The following is a 21,151-nucleotide window of genomic DNA, read 5'->3' as shown; positions in this document are numbered from 1 at the left end:
ATATCGGCCATGCATTTTTAACTGACCAATAAGGAAAGCAAACGTACCACTCGTCAAAAAGGGCAGTAACCAATCTGGAAAGCGGAAATGGGCGGGAAATGAAAGTACTGGTTCTGTCCCTCCAATCAGGTGATCGAACATGAATGACGTAACCTCCTATTTCACTCAAAGGTAAGGTCATATTTTAGTATAGTGACAAAGCCTCACAAAGGGGAGGAAGGCTGGTGTTTATTATTATAATTTTTATATGTATTCAGTGAAATGCAACACTTTCCTCTATTGAAGTTAATTTTGGCAGAAATCCAGAAAGTATTGATGGCGTAGGATTTTCTTTTTGTGTTGCTATTTTCATTGAGTTTGTTTATTTTAAACGGATAAATTTGATTAAAAGCAATGGTAGGCGTAGCTCAAATCAATATCAAAGTTCCCTTGAGCTTTATCCTTCCTTTTGAAAATGTTTGGGAGGCCGAAGCTATTTGCCAAATATGTTACACATGTATAATTTCTCGCATTGTAATAAATTCATGCATTTGCTTTGCAGCAGCTGAGGCAAGGTGGCTTGTCACTGCTCGAAACTAATCTACACTCGGCAAAAGAAATTCGTGAGGTTGAAAATCTGTTCATCTGATGGTAAATCAAAATGAGTTCGCTCTTTACATGTGCACTGTCACTAAATAAAATAAAAATAGTGGCAAGTCATGAAAATATCATTGATATCAATTAAAAACAATGAAGGCCCTAAAATTGATCCCTGGGGTACGTCAGTATCGATTGATTTAAATCAGGAAAAAAATGAATTAATAATTGAATGCATTTCTTTCTATTACGAAGACAAGGGGACAAGTCATGAAAATATTGATGTGAATTAAAAAAATAATGGCCCTAAAATTGATCCCTGAGCCACGTCAGTATCGATTGATTTGAAGTCAGAAAGAACGAATTTATGATAGTAAATTCCTTTCTATTACTAAGATACGATTTAAATAATTAAAAACAACTACCTCTGAGACCATATTGCTGTATTTTCTTTAAAAAAATAATAATGAGATAGTGAATCAAAGGCCTTAGAAAAATCGTTAGAAATCCTATTACACTTTTGTTTTCATTTATTTCAGATATTTTTCTCTCCTATATATCAACAATGACCATCTGAGTGGAAAAGCACTGCCCCTGATAGAACGATCCATTTTTAATAAAAATCGGTAATAACGATTAAAACTGTTTTTCAACACTATTGACTTTCTAAATATCAGAAATACAATGTATAATAATTTTTCGCTTCAGATCTAAAAATTCAAAAAATATTTTTGTTTTCATGAAATCATTTGTCTGTATTTCTTTCAAATGTAAAAACAAACACAAGTAGAAAAAAAACAAGAACGAAAATGTTTATTATTCCATATATTACAAATACATGCTCAATACTAATAATTCAATGTCCAAATTAACTGACACCTTGACACAGAGCGATGATAGAGAGCAATGCAAAAACTAAATAAAAAAAAACACTATTCAAAACCAAACTAAACTAGAAATACAGCTCCTCAAAAATATCAAATATCTAATAATAAACATCAATCTACCCAGTTTCTTTGATCTTTTATTTAAATATCAGAGTCATATAACACACACCCTAGTGTGTATTTTTTTATCAAATGAGAAACAAAAACGAAAAATGGAATCTCCAATATTTGATTACATTGGTTTGATAGCTCTGAATAAAAAAACAATGGAAATACAGAGAAGAACTTCAAAGAGTTTCCTTTTTTGGTTTTGTTTTCATTTTGTTCTTAAAAATACAAGAGTTGGGCCTTCGATATGCATACATAATTATAGGTAGGACTCAAAGTTAAGTGTCAAATCTACAGAAGCATGAGGTTTGGTTTTTTGAGGAGAATAAATTGCAACACCATCATGACTATCATGACTATAGAAATGCTTTAATTTGGTGAAATTGGGCGTGATGAATTGAATTGAAATGAGTCGCAGAGACGATTATTATAATTACGCTAATAAATCCCTATTTGTGTCTAAATTATAGATTTCATCCTACATTGTGCTGTGTTTCTTTTACTTTCCCCTTTTTTTACGGGGGGGGGGGGGCACTTACCCACTGGATCCAAGCCTTCTCCCATTAACTGTTGAACAAGTGGGTATTGGATCAACTTTCTATTGGATAAGAATGGCATTTGGACCAACTGGCAATGAAGGTAGACGAACTGGCTATTCTATGAAGTGACTATTAAACGAAATGGTATTTACACGAAGTGGCTATCGGGTAATATTACTCTAAGACGGAGTGGCTTTTGGACGAAGTGGCTTGACTAACTGGCTTTTGGAAGAAACGACTATTGAACGAAAAGATATTGGGCCAAACAGCAATAGACAACATGGTCATTTAGAGGAAATACCATTGGAGGAAAATCACACACACACATCCTCACACACACACACCCTCACATACTACCCCTGACCAAACGAGTCTTTATTCTCACTTAGGAGAAATGCCCTGGGTGTATTCCTTCTTTGAGAAACATAATAATAATAACAGACTATTCATCTATTTTAATTTGACGTCGTTACCGTGACCGTGACAGTGTCCGACACATCTGATGTTTGTGTTATTGTTTGTCTCTTCCCGAATAACATAATTACCAACCTTTACTCCATCCGATGTCTCCCCTCCAATATGAACCAATAAATTTCACAATTTTGCCCCCTGCCACAATTTCCTTGATCGCACCTGTTAGTGATGACACCATATACGTGAATATCATGAGTAGGTTCCAACCCATCTAGCAGATCGATTGATCGATTGATGTGGCGCTGCAATCTGAATCATATGGATGACAAACAAAAAACATAGAATGTTCCTTCTCATGTTCATTCTCATGATTGTGCTCAAGATATTGGACACCTTCAAGGTCGTATTTCGCTTTATCGTTATTAATGTCTTGTAATAATGATATATGTCTATCTTAATTGTTTTCGATCCAAATAAATGTACAGAATGTTCCTTTTTCAGTGAAGAATATCGGGAACTTTTCCTTAGTTAGATATTAAATAAATGTTATATCTTGTTCACGAGTAAAAGAAATACGCTTAGGATGTTTTAAGATAAGATATCGGTAACTTTCTAGCTAGAGTTACGACATTTCATTATTAATTTCCTTAATAAGATATCTTGTTTGTGACTAAAAAGAATACTTGGGATGTTCCCTTTTTAGCAGGGATGGGGAGCGAAGTTGAAAGTGAAGGGGGGGGGGGGTGGAGCACAGGAAAAAATGGAACATTTTCTTTTGAAAAGCAAAGCTAAAATGACTTATTTAGTGTGGTGTAATGAGCCCCCGAAAATAAGGGGGCCTGAATATGACGTATGACGTAATATCACGTAAAGCTGCGAACGAGCCAAACAAATTTGACATTTTTAACACGAAAAACCAATTTTGTGATAGATTTTTACATAATATTCAGAAAAAAAATCAAATATCACCCTTTACCCTTTCCATTTATTCATTTTCTCTTTTTTTTATTTCGAAAGTTTTTTTTTGGCGGGGGGGGGGGGGGCTCCTGAGTTCCCCATCTGTACACATCTGCTTATCTACCTTACTCACAAGACTCATGAAACTTAAAGGTCAAGTCCACCTCAGAAAAATGTTGATTTGAATCAATAGAGAAAAATCAGGCAAGCACAATGCTGAAAATTTCATCAAAATCGGATGTAAAATAAGAAAGTTATGACATTTCAAAGTTTCGCTTATTATCAAGAAAATAGTTATATGAACGAGCCAGTTACATCCAAATGAGAGAGTCGATGATGTCACTCACTCACTATTTCTTTTGTTTTTATTGTTTGAATTATACAATATTTCAATTTTTACGAATTTGACGATTAGGACCTCCTTGCCTGAAGCACAAAATGTTAAAATAATGGAATTCCACGTGTTCAGGGAGGAATGAAACTTCATTTCACATGCAATGATGAGAAAATAAAAATATTTCATATTTCATATAATAAAATACAAAAGAAATAGTGAGTGAGTGATGTCATCAACTCTCTCATTTGGATGTAACTGGCTCGTTCATATAACTATTTTGTTGAAAATAAGCGAAATTTAAAAATGCCATAACTTTCTTATTTTACATCCGATTTGATGAAATTTTCAGTGTTATGTTTGTTGAATTTTTCTCTTTTTATTCAAATCAAGTTTTTGTTGGGGTGGACTTGTCCTTTAAGGCACGTTTTTTTTTGGACAAATTTTCCCTCTTTATAAGTGGCAACTTTTTGCAATAAGAATATTTTTTTCAAAGGGACATTCATTAACACATAAAAACGGGTCCTTCTCAGGTGAAAAGGACACAGAACACGTTCGTGAGGAGCGCTTTTCTTGAACAAGGCCTCTTGCCTATAATTCACAGGGATTATTCAGTGATAAATGTCTTTATGTCTAGAAGGGACTTATATCGTATATTTACTCGTTTTGCTCTTCAGTGATTGCAAACATCTGGATTAATGTTGAAAGTATGGCTCGAGTTCAATACACATGGTCCCTGACATTCGCTCTTACAGAGCGAATACAAGGAACAAGTTTTCATCAGGTGTTCATGAAAAGAGTCCTGCTGGTAACTGCCATGTTTTACTTTGCGCAATGATGTTGCAATCTTGCACATTCGTACAATTGAATTCAACAATCGCAATAATTTGTTTTTTCCCTAACCTTCAAACAAGATAAACTAAGAATGGATAACATCTATATTATTATTATATAATGATAATAAGTAACATTGGTGCAATATTGAAATGTTGAATTAAAGAAAATAACATGCAAACAATTGTCATTATGATCCCCCAAAATCAATTCAGCGTGCAAATAGTTAACCATTTGATAAAAAAAATCCTATTACATTCTATGCAAATTATTCACTGCTCTGAAGTGAATATTCATTATAGAAAATTGAATCGAAAGTTTACCAAACAAGTTATTCATGTGATTATTCATAATCTAGGACATATTCATGACAGTTTAATCAATGCTTTATCAAGGTGATGCTCACTGCTTTTGATCTGCTCTGAAGCGCCTTGAGCATCTAATCAAGATGGAAAGTGCGCTATATAAATCTTAATGTATTATTATTATGATGATGAATATCAAATTTAGTAAGCATTTTTAAAGGATGGCAACACCTTTCATCATTTTTAAATGTATCAAGTCTCTAAGTGTATTATTTCATAGTTTCTGAAAAATATGTTGGTACTCGATCGGGAACTGAGAGTAACCCATGTTACAATACATTTGGAACCCAAATCTCTGATATATTTCTTAGGCTATGTATATCTGAATTTCACTTTTATATGATAGAAGACATTCTGTACACCACATAGGCAATGTATTTTCTCAAATTACTTTTATTCAATTCAAGGTTTGGAGAATTTGTGCTTATTGAACAGGGAGGGTGCTGAGAACAACTGGAAACTGGGGTGCGGAAGTAGATTTGACAAGCAAAAATACACAAAAAAAATGGTTCAACCCCGATGCCATTGACTTCTCCCGATACGTCTGTTGGTTTGTTTCATGTGCGAAAATATCTAAATCTCTCCTCAAACGTGGAGGGGGAGGGGCACAATTGAGTCTTCGATTGCATACTGTTTTCAATTAAGATTGTAAAAGCGTCATTAAGTAATTATATCATTGACGCTAGTTATTTTTCTGTCTTTGATAGTCAATACTTGGACAGATCCTATAACAAAACATGTACACTGTGAAAAAATGAAGTGCTAATTTAGCAGTGCTTGTATAATGACGTCACTGTAAGTGCCAAATCAAATTAGCACTTCATTTTGTACAGTGTACAAATCAAATATTGAATAAAAAAATACATACGAGTTCAAAGAACAATAAAACACATTAGTATTAACCGCTATGTTATATTTTAGGGCCGGATGATTTTTAATAATGCTTCGAAGGTTGTCTTTATAACTGAAAATAAATGATATCATCATATTTCAAAATATTCATAAACTTGCATAATCAACTAATTATAAATAAATAAAGAATCTTCACTAATGATACACAATATGTATGCAGGGTTTTGCATTATCCATAATAATGAAAGCGACTGTTTTAAAGAATCTTTTGTAAATAAGATCATGAAGTGGTCAATTTGGCAGCTATTTTGTCTATGCAAATTAGGTAGTCAAAACATGATAAATCAGCTTGGGGACCGGTCTGATCTAGTCTGCTGGGCAAACCCTTCACTCGAAATAAGGGTCTGAATGTGCAGCCTACTCATGCCTTGTGTACTGAAGGCTCTCTCGCTCCTGTATTGGAACAGCAAGTTTTGTATGTGCTAGTCTTTGCGTGGAGGCACACTTGTTGATCAATGATCCAATCAGGGTCTGTGCCTGCAGACTAGGTCTGATCAGATTCAGCACATTTGAATTATGGGCAATAGACCGATTCTCAACTTTTGCCCCAAAATGCCTTAAGAAGTTTACACAGGCCTCTTTTTTTCTAAAATAGGCCCAGTCTATGCGATCATTCAGAATCTCAATTCTCTTATCTGACTAGGGAAATCCCCGTGATCTTACTAGCTCCATCAAATTGCAACCTTGGGCATGTTCGGAAGGTCTGATCAGATTCAGCACATTTGAATTATGGGCAATAGACCGGTTCTCAACTTTTGCCCCAAAATGCCTTAAGAAGTTTACACAGGCCTCTTTTTTTCTAAAATAGGCCCAGTCTATGCGATCATTCAGAATCTCAATTCTCTTATCTGACCAGGGAAATCCTCATGATCTTACTAGCCCCATCAAATCGCATCATTGAGCATGTTCGGAAGGGCATTTTTGATATTTCCTTCCAAGTTTGATATTCAATGATGGAGACAACAGATCGTGTTTCATGCCAAACTCCAAAAATATTGCATTCTTGGTATCAATTGATAAAGCTATTAATTAACTGTACACTGTAAAAACTGTGATGTTAACTGACACCAGTTCGTGTTAATAGAGGACCACACCCTGAGGTGTTAAAATTACACCCAAGAAATTAAACGTAACACCAATGAGTGTAAATGTAACAACAAAAGGTGCTGTAATGACACCTATAGGTGTAAAACTAACACCACCAATTTAACACCGGTGTAAAATAAATGGTGTGGTCTTCTATGTACACCGGTTAACACCGCATTTTTTGCTGTGTTCCCTTTTAAAATAAAAACCACAGAAACTTTTTAATGGTAAGCGCATTAACAGATCAAATTAAATAAATTAATGAATTAAATTGTACTTATCCATCATTTTTTAAATTTCCTTTAAGTTGTTGGACTGAATCCCCTATTAATCATACAAAAACTTAATTTGTATATTTCCAACCCTTCTGAACATGCCAATGTTTTGAATTTGATGTGTCCTTGTGGATCAGGAAAATGTCCTTGCTCAGACACCGGATGGTAATATGGTGGTTGACATGATATAGATAATTATATGTTCCAAACTTGGAATGGACTGAAATACATCACTGGTACGTTATAGAAAATGTGTATTCAAACCAGCTAATGCGAGACAAATTCAATTATCATAAAAGTTAGAACATGAAATGAGCTTTATATTCGTGCATATTTAATTGAGAATACTACCATATTTTTTAATTCATTCAGACCAACGTCAGAGGAACATATTGCTGTTTTTTGTTGGGGGGGGGTGGGACGCGATATATGGAGGCTCAGTGTTGCTTTTTTATGCGAGTCGGGATGGGATAATGGTTCACCAGTCATGGATCTCCATAGTATGAAGAGGCGTCGATCACGGAGGGAGGCAGGGGGCGATCGCTCCATGGAAATATTGGGGGTAAGCATATCGATTTTCCACCCATAAGACAATTTGAAATAAAATGTGATAAATCAAGGCAAAAATGTTTTTAAAAACATTGGAAAATACTAGCTTGAAAATATTATCAAACACACATTGACAATTTTTCGACGAGCTTAGCGCGCAAAATTCTGTTCTACAATTTGGCGCGAAGAGATTTGATGACCACCCCCCCCCTCCCTGAAATATGAAAGGACGCATCTGGGATCGGTTGCATAAAACGTTTTACCTGAGAAAACTCAGGTTGTTTTTACCGGAGTTTTTGCTGTGTGTTAAAGTCAATGGCAGAAATCCAACTAACCTCAGTTTTCTCAGGTAAAAAGTTTTATGCAACAGGCCCCAGATGGTAAGAATTTGTTGATAGATCAAGGAATTGTGTATGGATGAAATAGGGGGCAAGATAATTTTACCTCCCCACCCTCTTCGTCCCTCTAATTTTCTTGCTCTCTCCCCTTTCTCTCGCACTCTTCCTATAACTAAATTTCAATTCATCAACCTGTTTTCCTTGATATCATTTATTTCGATGCTTACTTCATCGATCTCGCTCTCATCACATTAAGAAAAACAAGAACAAGAAGTAAAAAAACCGAGCAGGAGGAAAATGGATTTCAAGAAAGAAATTTAAGATTACTTCAAGTACAGATTTCATTTGCACAAACAATAAACAAAACATATTACATTTCCATTCCTGATACCAATGCATTATTTTATTATTACTAATTTTAACATAGAATAGACACCCTTCAACCATTCCTACAAAGCATTATATTTTTTCATTTAGTATATAAAGAAATGTATCTGAGAATTGCAAATGTCATTTTTACTTTTTACATGATCCTCCATTTTCATAATTATAGTTGTAAAAAAATGGGCATTACTATCTCATTATTAAATATTTAAAATCACAAGCTAAAATATTAGCCCACCAGGAAAATGATCTTATTGAACATTAATAAATTAGGCTATTATACGGTACTCGGGCTATAATTCTTAAGTGATAAATAAAATTATTCAACTGCTCAACGTGAATGTAATTTTCAATGGCCTACATATCAATTCATATTTCAACCACCCCATTTGCATAAATTGTAGTTCAAGGAGTTCAGTTACTTTGTTGGAGCTTAATTTATTTGCTTTTAAAATGAATGTTTGCAATTCAGAAGGTAAGACAATCCAACTATAAGGAAAATGGGGAGGGGATTAATACCACTCATCCTTGATAATGACTATGTATTATGTCACAGAACAGATCATGTTTCCTATAAGAAGTGTTTTACACAATGTAAGCCTTGATCAGACAGATTCCCGAAATGGCAGATTATACATTCGACGGCTTAATGGTATATCATAACTACGAATTTCTATATGACATGTGAAACCAGAAACATCGTCACATTTGAAAATCTTTTAACTATGAACATTTCACAACATTAATACCCCGGGGTAATAAATTATGAAGTTATATAAATCAAGATGAATGTGTACAATTTTCGATAGAAGCATCGCCATCCTATTTGAGTATTTAAGTTAGGATATAAAGATGTACTTTTAGAGTCGGACACTCGAAAACCAAATCAGAAAAAAAGGACTAGTTAATATGATCAACTGGGTGCAACTGTTATTCTAGTCGTATTTAACTATTTTCTAGTCGTGTTTTACTAGAACAGAGTTATTTCTGACTATATATCAGAAGTGTGACCAGACATATATAGTCACATATAGTATGGCAATGTCAAAATGATTATATTCCTTGATTAAGAACGATTTTCAAATAAGAGAGCAAAAACGTTATCAATAACAAAGGCCATACACCAATTATCAAAAGTTAATCAAAAACTTTCATCATCGTCATTTTGTCGTCATCTTGGTAAAAACAGACTCAGGTTCTGTGCTAATATCGGTGGCTTCTTGCTAGTTGTAGTAACAGAAGGTTAGCTTGATGTTTTCACCGCTAGCAGTCACACCAAGATATGGGTGTTCACCAGACTGGCTATCAGTATTAGCGGAATCCTCGTTATCCCAGTAGAACCATTCTGAGACCACTGTCTTACCAGCCACCTGGGAGCAAGTATTAAAACGTAATGTCATAATCTCAAGATCAACGAAAAATAGAATATTTAATTCATGGTCTGGTTTGTAATGTATACATCTAGCTCTAAATCAACTAAATAAAATAAGTTTGATCTTAATGTTTATCCCCTTCTAAATTTTATCATGATGAAGATTGGTTGCCCTATTTATCCCAGAATAAAATAACACCTGCCAAATACTTGAATGCAGTACACTTTATATCAATGTCTTATGTCTAAAAAATAAACTGAATTAAGAAATGTGTGTTGATCGGGCCAATAATTTATTCCGAAGATCAAGTCAAAAGTAGTATTCAGGTTAATTAGTCTTCAATAGCGTCGCGTCACCCGATTTACAATGAGAAAGTGAATACCTTCGACAAGCAAGTTTTCAGATGGGTGTAATGATCAGTCCACTGATTTGTAATTTGTATAGGTCTGCAAAATTTAGTATACTATCCTGATGAAATTGACGGGTGTTTTTTTAATATAAATGTCGCATGAGTTACAATGGATAGGACATGGTGGGTTGATCTGAGTTTATTTTTTTTTTGGTAAATGGAGAAAGTTCTCAATAACACTTACCTGCTGACAAGTATCTCCCACTGCAAAGAGATAAAAGTTATCTGTGGTAGGGAGGGTGATGGCCTGTGAGACAACACCGTCATCTCGGCAACAGAACTTGTACTTTGTGTTATTGTCGTATTCCCCATCGGGCAAAGTGCCACTCTGAGTATTGATATTGCTGCTATCTTCATCGTCCCAGTAAATGTAACCTTCCTGGAAACCTGTAGAAGAGGATGACAGGTATGATATAGAGATCGATGAAAGGCACTTACATCATAACAATTACTGTTACATGAGCACCATAATGATAAACTTTTGTTCCTGACAGACTGATATAAGCGTTATTTCTACGGAGGGGCAGTACATTTGCAAATTGACAAGGCCATGGGCTGAATTTTTTTAGGGGAACCAGAATTAATAACATTTTTGAAAGCATAAGCAAGAGAGAATGTCAAAAATTATCGTACAAATATGTTTCTAAAAATTATGGGAGCCGGGTGGGAGGTGACAACCTTCTAAACCGTCTGCTGCGTACGGTCACCCCAGGATCAAGTTCATCGATTGGGAATACGAGTCTATAATCATCCGATTCAGAGAAGCTACCCATTGACGGTTTGCAAATTCATATATCAATCACATGATTACCTGATGGACACGCCCATTTTTTGTAGATGCAGTAGTCTCCTGCGGGCCAGTTAATACTCCCGGAAGTAGAGGTCTTCATGCAGAATTGATGCTCCATGGTGCTGCTTTGTTGATAACCAGCCAAGTGAAGAGGGTCACTCCACAAGTTGAGTGGATGTGTGTCCTCAGTATCATGCCTTCTACGTCCTTCAACCCAGCCAGCTGGGCACCCAGTCAGAGGTTTAGGAAGACCGTAGGTACCAGATGGCCAGGTCTGGGTACTTGCAGGTTGGTAGTAGCAGAAATTCAGCTTTATTCCCCCAAGTACAACACCTTTCAAATTAAGAATATTTATGATAATCACAACTTTCTTTGAGAGCACCAATCTTTTAGATGATGATATTTACCAATAACATTTTTTTAAATCGTTTTGGTATAATGGCTCTTTACATTTTGAAAAGGTGTTTTCAGGTGCAGGTACTCGTTGTAGTTATGTTCTTGGAAGACGCGTGATGATAAATAATAATAATAATATAGGGTATTTATATTGCGCACATATCCACCTTCTTAGGTGCTCAATGCGCTTCTATATTACCCGGCTAAGCTAGGCGTTCACAGCGCACACAGCTTTCTAAGGAATTCCTTCCTACCGGTACCCATTTACCTCACCTGGGTAAATAAGACTAATGTAGATGGTTATTTTATTTATTTTTTGTTTTTGACCTTTCGGTCATGCTATATCTACTGGAAAGAACACAGTGTCTCGCAACGAGTGCCATAATATATTCAGAGTGTGAACAATGTGAAATCAATTCACATTACTAAATTTGAGCATTTCAACAGTGTGAATAATATGTTCACATAAATAAATGTGTGAACACACTGTGATCACACTATGTGACACTGTTTTCTTTCCAGCAGCGGATGCCCCCTGGTCAACAAACTTGATATAACTAAATTATATGAATATTAAAAGAAAACGAATTTATCACATGAGTTTTTTTTAAGCTACGATCTAAAACGTAGAATGAACATCAACAGTTGTGCAACCACAAAATATAAGAGTGTGTACTGTACATATTCCCACCTTGCAGCGAATTTCAAACATATATGTTTCGACGATTGATCACCATGATTATGACCGAGGTAGATGATTGAAGGACTCTACCGATTGAAAAAAATAATTTAGACTCTTATTGCATTTGGTATAATACGAAAAATTATTCAAATTATAAAAAGATGAGCTTAATTGTGTTGAATAACATTTTTTACATATAAATAAATCGTGTTGATCCTTTCTCCTCTCTAATCCTATAGACTTGAGCCCTCCGCCCAACTTTCACCAAAGTGATGAACTTTTAAAGAAGAAAAAATAGAAAAAAAAGACATAAAAAGCGTGACGAACATACAATAATATTTTTTTCTCCAATTTTGACCTTCTATAACAAACATTCATCAGTCTATGAATGTAAATATTTCCGAAAACAAAATACTTGGAAAAGAAATTCAATTGTCAAACATACCTGGATAGGGAGTGTTGGTACCAGAACTTTCATCGTCTGCATTACTGGAATCCTCATTATCCCAATAAAAATACTCCAGAGTAACAGCCATACCATTAACCTGTATTTCAAAATCAAATTGTGATATGAATGATAACTGAAAAAAAATCTAGTCAAAAGGGGTTCGTGGTACAGCTATGAAACATGAAACAAATGTATAACTAGATGTCTGATTCGTCATGAAGACGATATTAAGTATTCTATCAGGAGTAATGAGTTCTTGTATTTCGATGTGATCATGATGACCATATAACTTAGAACAGAGTTAGAGTAGTCTCCAGTCTTCGCTAAAACATATCGAAAGCTTTGTAATAAACTGCATGCCAATAAAAGGAGTTGTGGCTCACGAAAGACACGGATGTAAAAGACATATCCCATAGAGAGTACACGTTAAATTATTTCAAACATGAAAAATCTCCATAAATTGCTAATGTGCACTGATGGCATCTAAAAAAAAGAAGCATCGTATCGAATGGAATGGCATAAAAAGACATCCTGCGCTCACCCATACCTTTGAAATGCTTTAAATAACCTGAATAAAAACCATGACCTGTCAATTTATGACCTAGATTTGATATGACATTTTGTGTAAATGATATCAATATGATTATTTATATTTCTTTATGATGATATGACCAACAATTAATGAGGTACTTTTACAAAATGGCGCCTAGACCACTCAATGATATTTTGATCCTCTAAAACATCGTACGTCATATCGAGGCTAGATTGTATAGTGACATGAAATTGAAGATTAACACATTCGATTTTGAATTATCAACGTTAACCCGATCATAAAAATAATAAAGAAAGGAATTTGACAAAATCAACAGGTGATATGCCGATTCCAACAGACAACCTAGTAAAAAAAATAAAGAATTCCACTTTTGAAAGGATACAAATTACTCATCCATTTGCAGCAACATATAAAAGATAGAAGATTGTCTAATACAGATATACGTTAGTTAAAGAGATCATGTTCATGTCGGTTTTTAATCTCCATTCCACAGACAGCAAGACCTCTGAAAAACCGCTGTAAGAAGACCATAAAACTTGCTTGCACTTTCAAGGGTTCATCAATGAACTTTCAAAGATCTCTGAGGTCTTTCATGGTTCCTGATTGATCTTTCAGTGGTCTTCATGGTCTCCAAAATATTTGAAACGGTTCAAAACAGTCTTTCAAAAGATTGGTCTTTTGATTGCCTTTCAGCAGTCTCTTGAACTTTCAAAGATCTTATCAGTCTTTCCATGATCTCTTGATAGTCTCTCAAAATTTTTGCGGAAATCTCTGAAAGACTCATGAGAGATCATTAAAAGATCATTGAAAGAACCACCCCCCCCAAAAAAAAAAGTCCATGGAAAGAATTCTGAAGGATCGCGGAAGACCATTGAAAGATCACGAGAGGACTAGTCTAAACCCAGTAAGACAAAAAGAATCAATCAGTCTTTCTGAGTTATTTGAGGGGTCTTTCAGAGCCATTCCACGTAGATGACAAATTTCAGTGATCTTGGAGACTGCTTAACACATTGCCATTTTTTTTTTAGTCTTTCAAAGGTCCCTCAAAGGTCTCCCTTCTTTGGAATGGGGGCCTTATTGAATAGAGGGGGGTTAATGAATACTGCAATGATTAGCCATTATAAATATTTGGACTCACTTGCTGACACGTAGCCTTTATCAGTGTAGTAAAATAACGAGAAATCGTCATTACGGTGTAGCGTTAATTTCGGTGAAAGTTACGTAATCTTCGCACACCGAATTCGCATAGCGGCAGCATGGTCGAGTGATTTTTGTAGCCTGTTATTAGTCGTTTCGCGCGTATTTGACACACAAGCTTGCACCGTGCAATGATGCACACAGCAACCACGCTCTTGACCGAAGAGACGACCCAACATGCCCAATGAACTTACACACAAACTAAGGCCTATACCTCGGCTATCTTTCCTTGTATTCACACGTTAATGCACACACCAAACCCCATTTCCCTGGTATACACATGATACATGTAATGATAAGCATGATAAGAGAGGATTGAGATGAATGAGGGAAATTGTTCTCTGACCATCGACGTGATCATTGTGAATGTAGGCCTACAAACATGCACGCTAACTGACCACGGGACCATACAGCCAGTACCAAATTATTCACCGTTTCCCCCTTTTCTGCACTTAACAGTCATAAGCCAAAGGAAAAAAAGGGATATTAATGATTCATGCGATATTGGACAAGTCATGTAAGTTTTATAATTTCATCATGTTCATCTGTTTTGTAATTGACGATCCTGATCCTTCACTGTGTCGGTGAACTGCATCAAGGACTCATCATTTTTAAATAGTTTTTACTGGTTTTTATTGTACATGTCAATCTTATGTTCCCCGTTGCTATCACCTATGAATATTAATACTATAACGAACCTTCAAGTACGACGTTGTGTGCATATATTGGTCAGTACACTACGTGTAGAATGAAAGTTTACATATCGGATACAAAAGTTTACGTGAATGACGGCTGTCATAAACGCCTATCAGTCGTTTTATTCAGCTCGGCAAAACTGATGTACAGGTTCTTTTGGTAATTTATAACAAAATGCCACGGTAAAAAAAAAATCGGCGCGGATAGATCGAATGCTAATAAAGTTGAAAAACAAAGTATCGTACTTTGCAGAAATCCTTTTGTTTTGGGACAAATCGCCGGGAAGGGAAAGAAGGGGGAAGAGCTCGTGGAATCGTTCGCTCTCGCTCGTTTCTCATAGGTTTTGCGTGCAAATCTCCGTGAACCGCTGGCAATGTGCAGCGCTCTCGCTGTTATCGATTCACTGTGGTGACCTCATTTTATTACATGTTTGCGTAATGACGATTTCGCGTGATTTTACTACACTGTTTATGGCGAAAAGATCGAAATTGTTTCCCGTTGGAAGAGAGATGGCCTGCGAGGTATCACCGTCATTTCGGCAGCAGAACCTGTACTTTGTGTTATTGTCGTAGACGCCATCAGGTAGAGTCCCACTCCTACTATTCAAATTACTGCTGTCTTCATCATCCCAATAAATGAATTTTTCCTGGAATCCTAAAAAGTCGATTGGAATATGGGTTGACTGGTACGCTCTTAAAAAAGGATCTCCGACCAAAAATAATGTGAAAATCAACCAAACGTTTAGTATTATAAAATTATTTCTTTATTTTGTTGACCTGCTCAATTCACACTCATATTGAAAGAGATACATGTAAGATAGACTATAACTCTCAGGTACCATGGTTGCTCAGACGACAATCCGATGGAAAATGTGTGTATCAAACCAAACATAAAACCGAACCTCCGAAACTAAATAAACCATAATCGTAATCATTACATTATTCTGAACCAAAGCCCATATTAAAATCGTAACTCTAATTCTATGCCGCCTGGGGTGTTTCACAAAGATTTAAGTATGACTTAAGTAGCACTTAAATGCCGACGCGTATATGATATGCAACGCGCGATCTTATTGATAGATACGCATTAGTGCGCGTCCTCACGACACGATCTGACCAATGCGGTCAAGTCTTTCAAACCGTACGCAACTCGGTATTTATGTGCGACCCATGCATGGTGCGACCCTAAAGGCGACCGCACACCTTACGACTGGCCAGCGACCCGATTTCAGAATAAGATATAGTAGAATTTGATGCTAATATTGAGACTTGGAATATCTTACTGTGTAATGTTCTAAATCATCGTACAAATACCTATGAACAAATCTGTGACTATGTTATCATCCTTTAAAAGCGAATTTAATATCTAGTCGTAATGACGTCATAGCAGTCATACGATTTGAAACTAATTTGGCCTTTACTCCTAAATAGAGGCTTGCAATCTTTCAAAGTCGGTTATAATATTATTATTTGAATTAATTCAAACCTCAAATAAAGTGATATGTTCCATTCACATCTTCAGAAAATCAGCAAAATGCGATTTGTTCCAAAATCGGATCGCGAACAGTCGTAAGGTGTGCGATGGCCTTAAGTCATTCTTAAATCTTTGTGAAACACCCCCCCCCCGGGATATCAAGACCGAAGCAATTGTCGCAGAAGCAAATGTCGTGTCACCACCTCGGTTCAATTTCCTCGATTAAAACTGTTCAACTCTTGATGAGTCATGACGGCAGTGCACCACCCTTTTCTTGCTTGGTAGATTTGTTGCTTTAAAAATTTAACGAACACACGATTCATGTCAATTTCAAGTATGTGTCTAGACAAGGAGGCTTTACATAAAAACATGTAATAATAATAATAATGATAAACAGTTCTTGTATAGCGCATATCACAATTATGAATAATGTCTCTATGCGCTTCCAAATGACTTGGATATTATTACCCCAGCTGTAGCTTGGCAGCCGTAATTACTAAGATTACAGCGCACACGCATTAATTTCAAGGAATAAATTTCTGCCAGGTAACCATGCATCTCACCTGGGTTGAGTGCAGCACAATGTGGATAAATTTCTTGACGAAGGAAATCACGCCATGGCTAGGATTCGAACCCACGACCCTCTGTAACATCATTGATAGTACCCGAATTAATCCGAATTAGCGAAAAAGTAATGCCGATGATGTCAGAACATTTTTTTATCTTGAATTGTGTTATACAGGTGAGTTAACTTTAATATAAAACAATAAATGTCGTTGATTATTCGCAATAGCCGTTCCAGCGTTCATTATTTCAGCTCTACATATAGGGTCCCCATCCTGCAGGCGCATTTAACAAAATAAATATTTTATCTTTTGGCGTCAAATTAATAAGAGCTGTCATCTGATCAATATAGAAATGATAAAAGAACAAAAATCTATGCGTAAAGAGGGTAGAACCTATGACTTGCGTGTGCAGTCCACATCCCCTGAGACCACTCGACCACGTCCTCTTCACTAGTACTACAAGCCCGGGGTGGGGCACTCGACCAAAAAAGTGGTGGGGGTGTGCCGCGGGCGAGACAAAAAACGGGGGCCTTGGAGCGGTCTTATTGTAAAAAGGAGGGTCCTCGGAACGGGCTTCGGAACGACAAATGATTGTGAAAACGGGGGTCCTTGGAACGGATCCCCAGCGTGTGAGTGCATATGCATCCCTATGGAACGGTCATGCGTGCATGATGCAGCTAGCGCGGCCTGCGCCGGGGAGCTCTGCGGCCGCTTTTCACCATAATTGCAGCTCATTCTATGCGATCGGAGCGGCGTAACGACAAAAATGCGAAGCTTTGGAGCGGATTTCTCTCTTCTTTTTTTCTCGATAAGAAGAAAATTCTATGCCTTGGAGCGACTTTCTTTGTTCTTTTTCTCAACAAGGCAAAAATGCTATGCCTTGGAACGGAAATTTGAGTGTAAAAATGGGGGTCCCCTCCGCGGCACATACCCACTATGCATTATATACTGAGTGCCCCCCCCCCCCCGGGACTACAAGTGACGTAACTTTCAATATCCAACCAGCGGTTACACTTCGTAATTTCGAAAGCTCGGCATAATTCCGAAGGTTCGTAATTCCGAAACACGTAAATTGCCTATACCTCGATGTTCGTTAATCCGAAAAAGTAAAAGGGTGCGTTAATCCGAATATTTGTGGCGTTATTCCGAAGGTTCGTTATTCCGACGGTTCGATAATGCGAAAACAGAATAAGGTTCGATGTTCCGAAGGCTCGTTAATCCGAAAACAAAATAAGGTTCGTTGTTCCGAAGATTCGTTAATCCGAAAACGAAATAAGGTTCGTTAATCATTTCGTTTTCGGACTAACGACCCTTCGGAATTACGAACCTCATTTCGTTTTGGGATTAACGAACCTTCGAAATTACGAACCTCACTTCTTTTTCGAACTTACGAACCTTCGGAATTACGAACCTCATTTCGTTTTCGGACTAACGAACCTTCGGAATTATGAATCTTCGGAAATACGAACCTTCGGAATAACGAACCTTCGGAATATCCGAACCTTCGAAATAACCAAGCTTCGGAATTACGAATGTATGCGCTAACGAGCAATCCTCTAATAGCTGTTTTGAATTGTTACCTATTTACAGTGGTCCCAGAAAAAGAGAATTATTGATGATTTATCAATAGACAAATGACCTAATATTATAAATTTTACAACTTCCCCTTTCTTTAGTTGCTACAATTTAAAAGATTCTTCAGTCACGCATGAGTGAACAAAACAATTTGAAGAAAGGATACGTTGACGGACGGTATCTGAATTTCAAATAAGAAGTCACATGTCCAAAAATTTCAACATCTGCTTTTTCATTTAATAACTTCGATCACATGCAGAAAATGGTCTAGACAAAAAAAAAGTTTGTTTCTGAAATAATTCCTAAGACCGAATTTGATAAAATAAATACGTTGTACAGGCTTGCTTCTGTCTTGAGTTTATTACTACGGTAGAAAATCTGTGAACACACATCTGTTTAATTGAATTATGGAAATACATATTTTATTTTAAAGCGACAGATCATTTTTACCTAACTTCTTGACAATCCTCTGTGATTGAGGTATCAAATTAAAGAACAGATTTTGATATTTTTAAACAAGTGATTTTCTTTTTGAAATCCAGAATTCGCGCGCCAAGTGATTTTTGTATCCTCTCTTCAAATAACGTATACTCACTCGTGTGAATGAGGAATGATCTTCTTGAAATGAAATTGGTTTTTTTTTGTGGGGGCGCACTGTATCGTTTCAGTCATTGTATGTGTGTGGGGGGTAGAAATACATACCTATTCATGATGGCTTTTATTTTATTTTTAGTTTTTGCTTACATCTGAAGGTTTCCATGGTGAAGAAGAAGAGTGTAGCAGGTTTCCCGGTACATCATGTATCGTTCTTGGGCAATTGTTGGTCCTGAATAGGACCAATCAAACTCGACGTTCTTGTCTTCAGGAGAATTAGCAAAAGTTTGTATTTATTGGTCCTTTTCAGGACCACCACTTGCCCACCAAAAATACACGGTGTACCGTGAAACCCACTACACAATGTTTCCTTGTCTTTAACATAATTATTTAAGACATGCAGGCGTGAATTGGCGCCGCATTTTTCTAGATACATGTGCTGAAAGTCTTACCTGATGGACAAGATCCATATTTATAGATGCAGTACTCTCCTGCTGGCCAACCAGAGCTACCAGAAGTAGAGGTCTTGATGCAGAATTCATGTTCCATGCTGCTGCGATATTGATAACCAGCCAGATTAAGAGGGTCACTCCAGTTGTTAGTTGGATGTGTGTCTTCTGTATCATGCTTTCTACGTCCATCAACCCAGCCAGATGGACACCCAGTCAAAGGTTTAGGAAGACCGTAGGTACCAGATGGCCAGGTCTGTGCATAGGAGTGGCACACCATCAGCATCAGGAGGAAGAAGATACAAGCAGCCATGATCCACTTCTTTGATAGTGTACTGTTTAAAAGATAAAAGAAAATGTATTCGGATTGAATAATAATTGAACAAATTATTTGAACAATAATGCTTCTGGTGAAGCTTGATGTGAAAAAAGCTTTAAACTCGACAGCGAAGTACCTTAGTTTCTTATTACTTTGATATGTGAACACGGACAAAGGCCACGAAGCTATTGAAGACCGTTTTCGCAAGAAAGTAAGATAAGTTGCAGGAAGACTCCCAGTGGTATGTTGATCTGCAAATGATGTACAGAGAGTAGAAAGGCTTCTATTTATCTATTTTGAAAAGAGATTGATGACATTGATTTCTTACAGATCGGGCCCATATTTTTAACTGACCAATAGGGAAAGCAAACATACAACGCGTAACGCGTCATGAAGACTAGTAACCAATTGAAGCAATCAGGAAAGCGAAAATGGGCGGGAAATGAAAGTATTGGTTCTGCCCCTCCAATCACGTGGTCCAATATCAATGACGTAAACCCCTGTTTCACTCAAAGGTTAAGTCATCCTTTGGTCAGGGTCCTGGGAACGATTTTTCTTACTGGGGTGCTGGATGGAAGAGCTTTGATGTAGTGGTTCTAGCTCTCGCCTTGTAAACAAAGGATCGTGTGTCCGAATCCCACCGCGGTCTAGCATCCATTGGCAAGGCGTTAATCCACACATTGCCATTCTCGACCCAGGTGCTAAATGAGTACCTGGTAGGATGCAAAAGTTATGGTATGTTTGATTTTGCCAGCGCCATAGTGAGGCTGCGATGAATGCAAGGAATGCTTCCCAGGGAGTGGAAATTGTGCACTTTTCGTACGGGATTGAAATCGATCAAATGACCGGGGTAATACTGTAAAGCACTTTGAGCCATTATGGGAAAAGCCCTATGTAAAAGCCAACTTTTACTATTATTGGACAAACAAAAAGTGTGGGGGTCGCAACAAAATGAACGTAATGTTGGTTCAGAGAAATTTGACAAGCAAAAAAAGCATTTTTTTTTTTGTTGTCATGTACCAGAATTCCAGGGGGTGCTGCGTATGGAGAATAATACACGCAGCGCCCCAAAG

The 21,151-nt window shown here is 36.7% G+C and overlaps 1 protein-coding gene across 1 annotated transcript; it reads right to left on the bottom strand.

Annotated features, from left to right (window-relative positions):
* Window positions 1-8,700: 8,700 nt before the first annotated feature.
* Window positions 8,701-20,071, bottom strand: LOC121412805. The gene is made up of 7 exons (XM_041605565.1): window positions 19,763-20,071; window positions 15,563-15,756; window positions 14,348-14,362; window positions 12,654-12,753; window positions 11,152-11,463; window positions 10,525-10,727; window positions 8,701-9,928 (listed from the first exon to the last, which is right to left on the bottom strand). The coding sequence occupies exons 1-7, from the start codon at window positions 20,043-20,045 to the stop codon at window positions 9,782-9,784; spliced, it is 1,254 nt and encodes a 417-aa protein (XP_041461499.1). The 5' UTR covers window positions 20,046-20,071; the 3' UTR covers window positions 8,701-9,781.
* Between the last annotated feature and the right edge of the window lie 1,080 nt (window positions 20,072-21,151).

This window comes from Lytechinus variegatus, chromosome 4 (assembly GCF_018143015.1).
Source record: "Lytechinus variegatus isolate NC3 chromosome 4, Lvar_3.0, whole genome shotgun sequence".
NCBI classification, from domain to species: domain Eukaryota; kingdom Metazoa; phylum Echinodermata; class Echinoidea; order Temnopleuroida; family Toxopneustidae; genus Lytechinus; species Lytechinus variegatus.
This window is presented reverse-complemented; position numbering and strand designations above follow the sequence as displayed.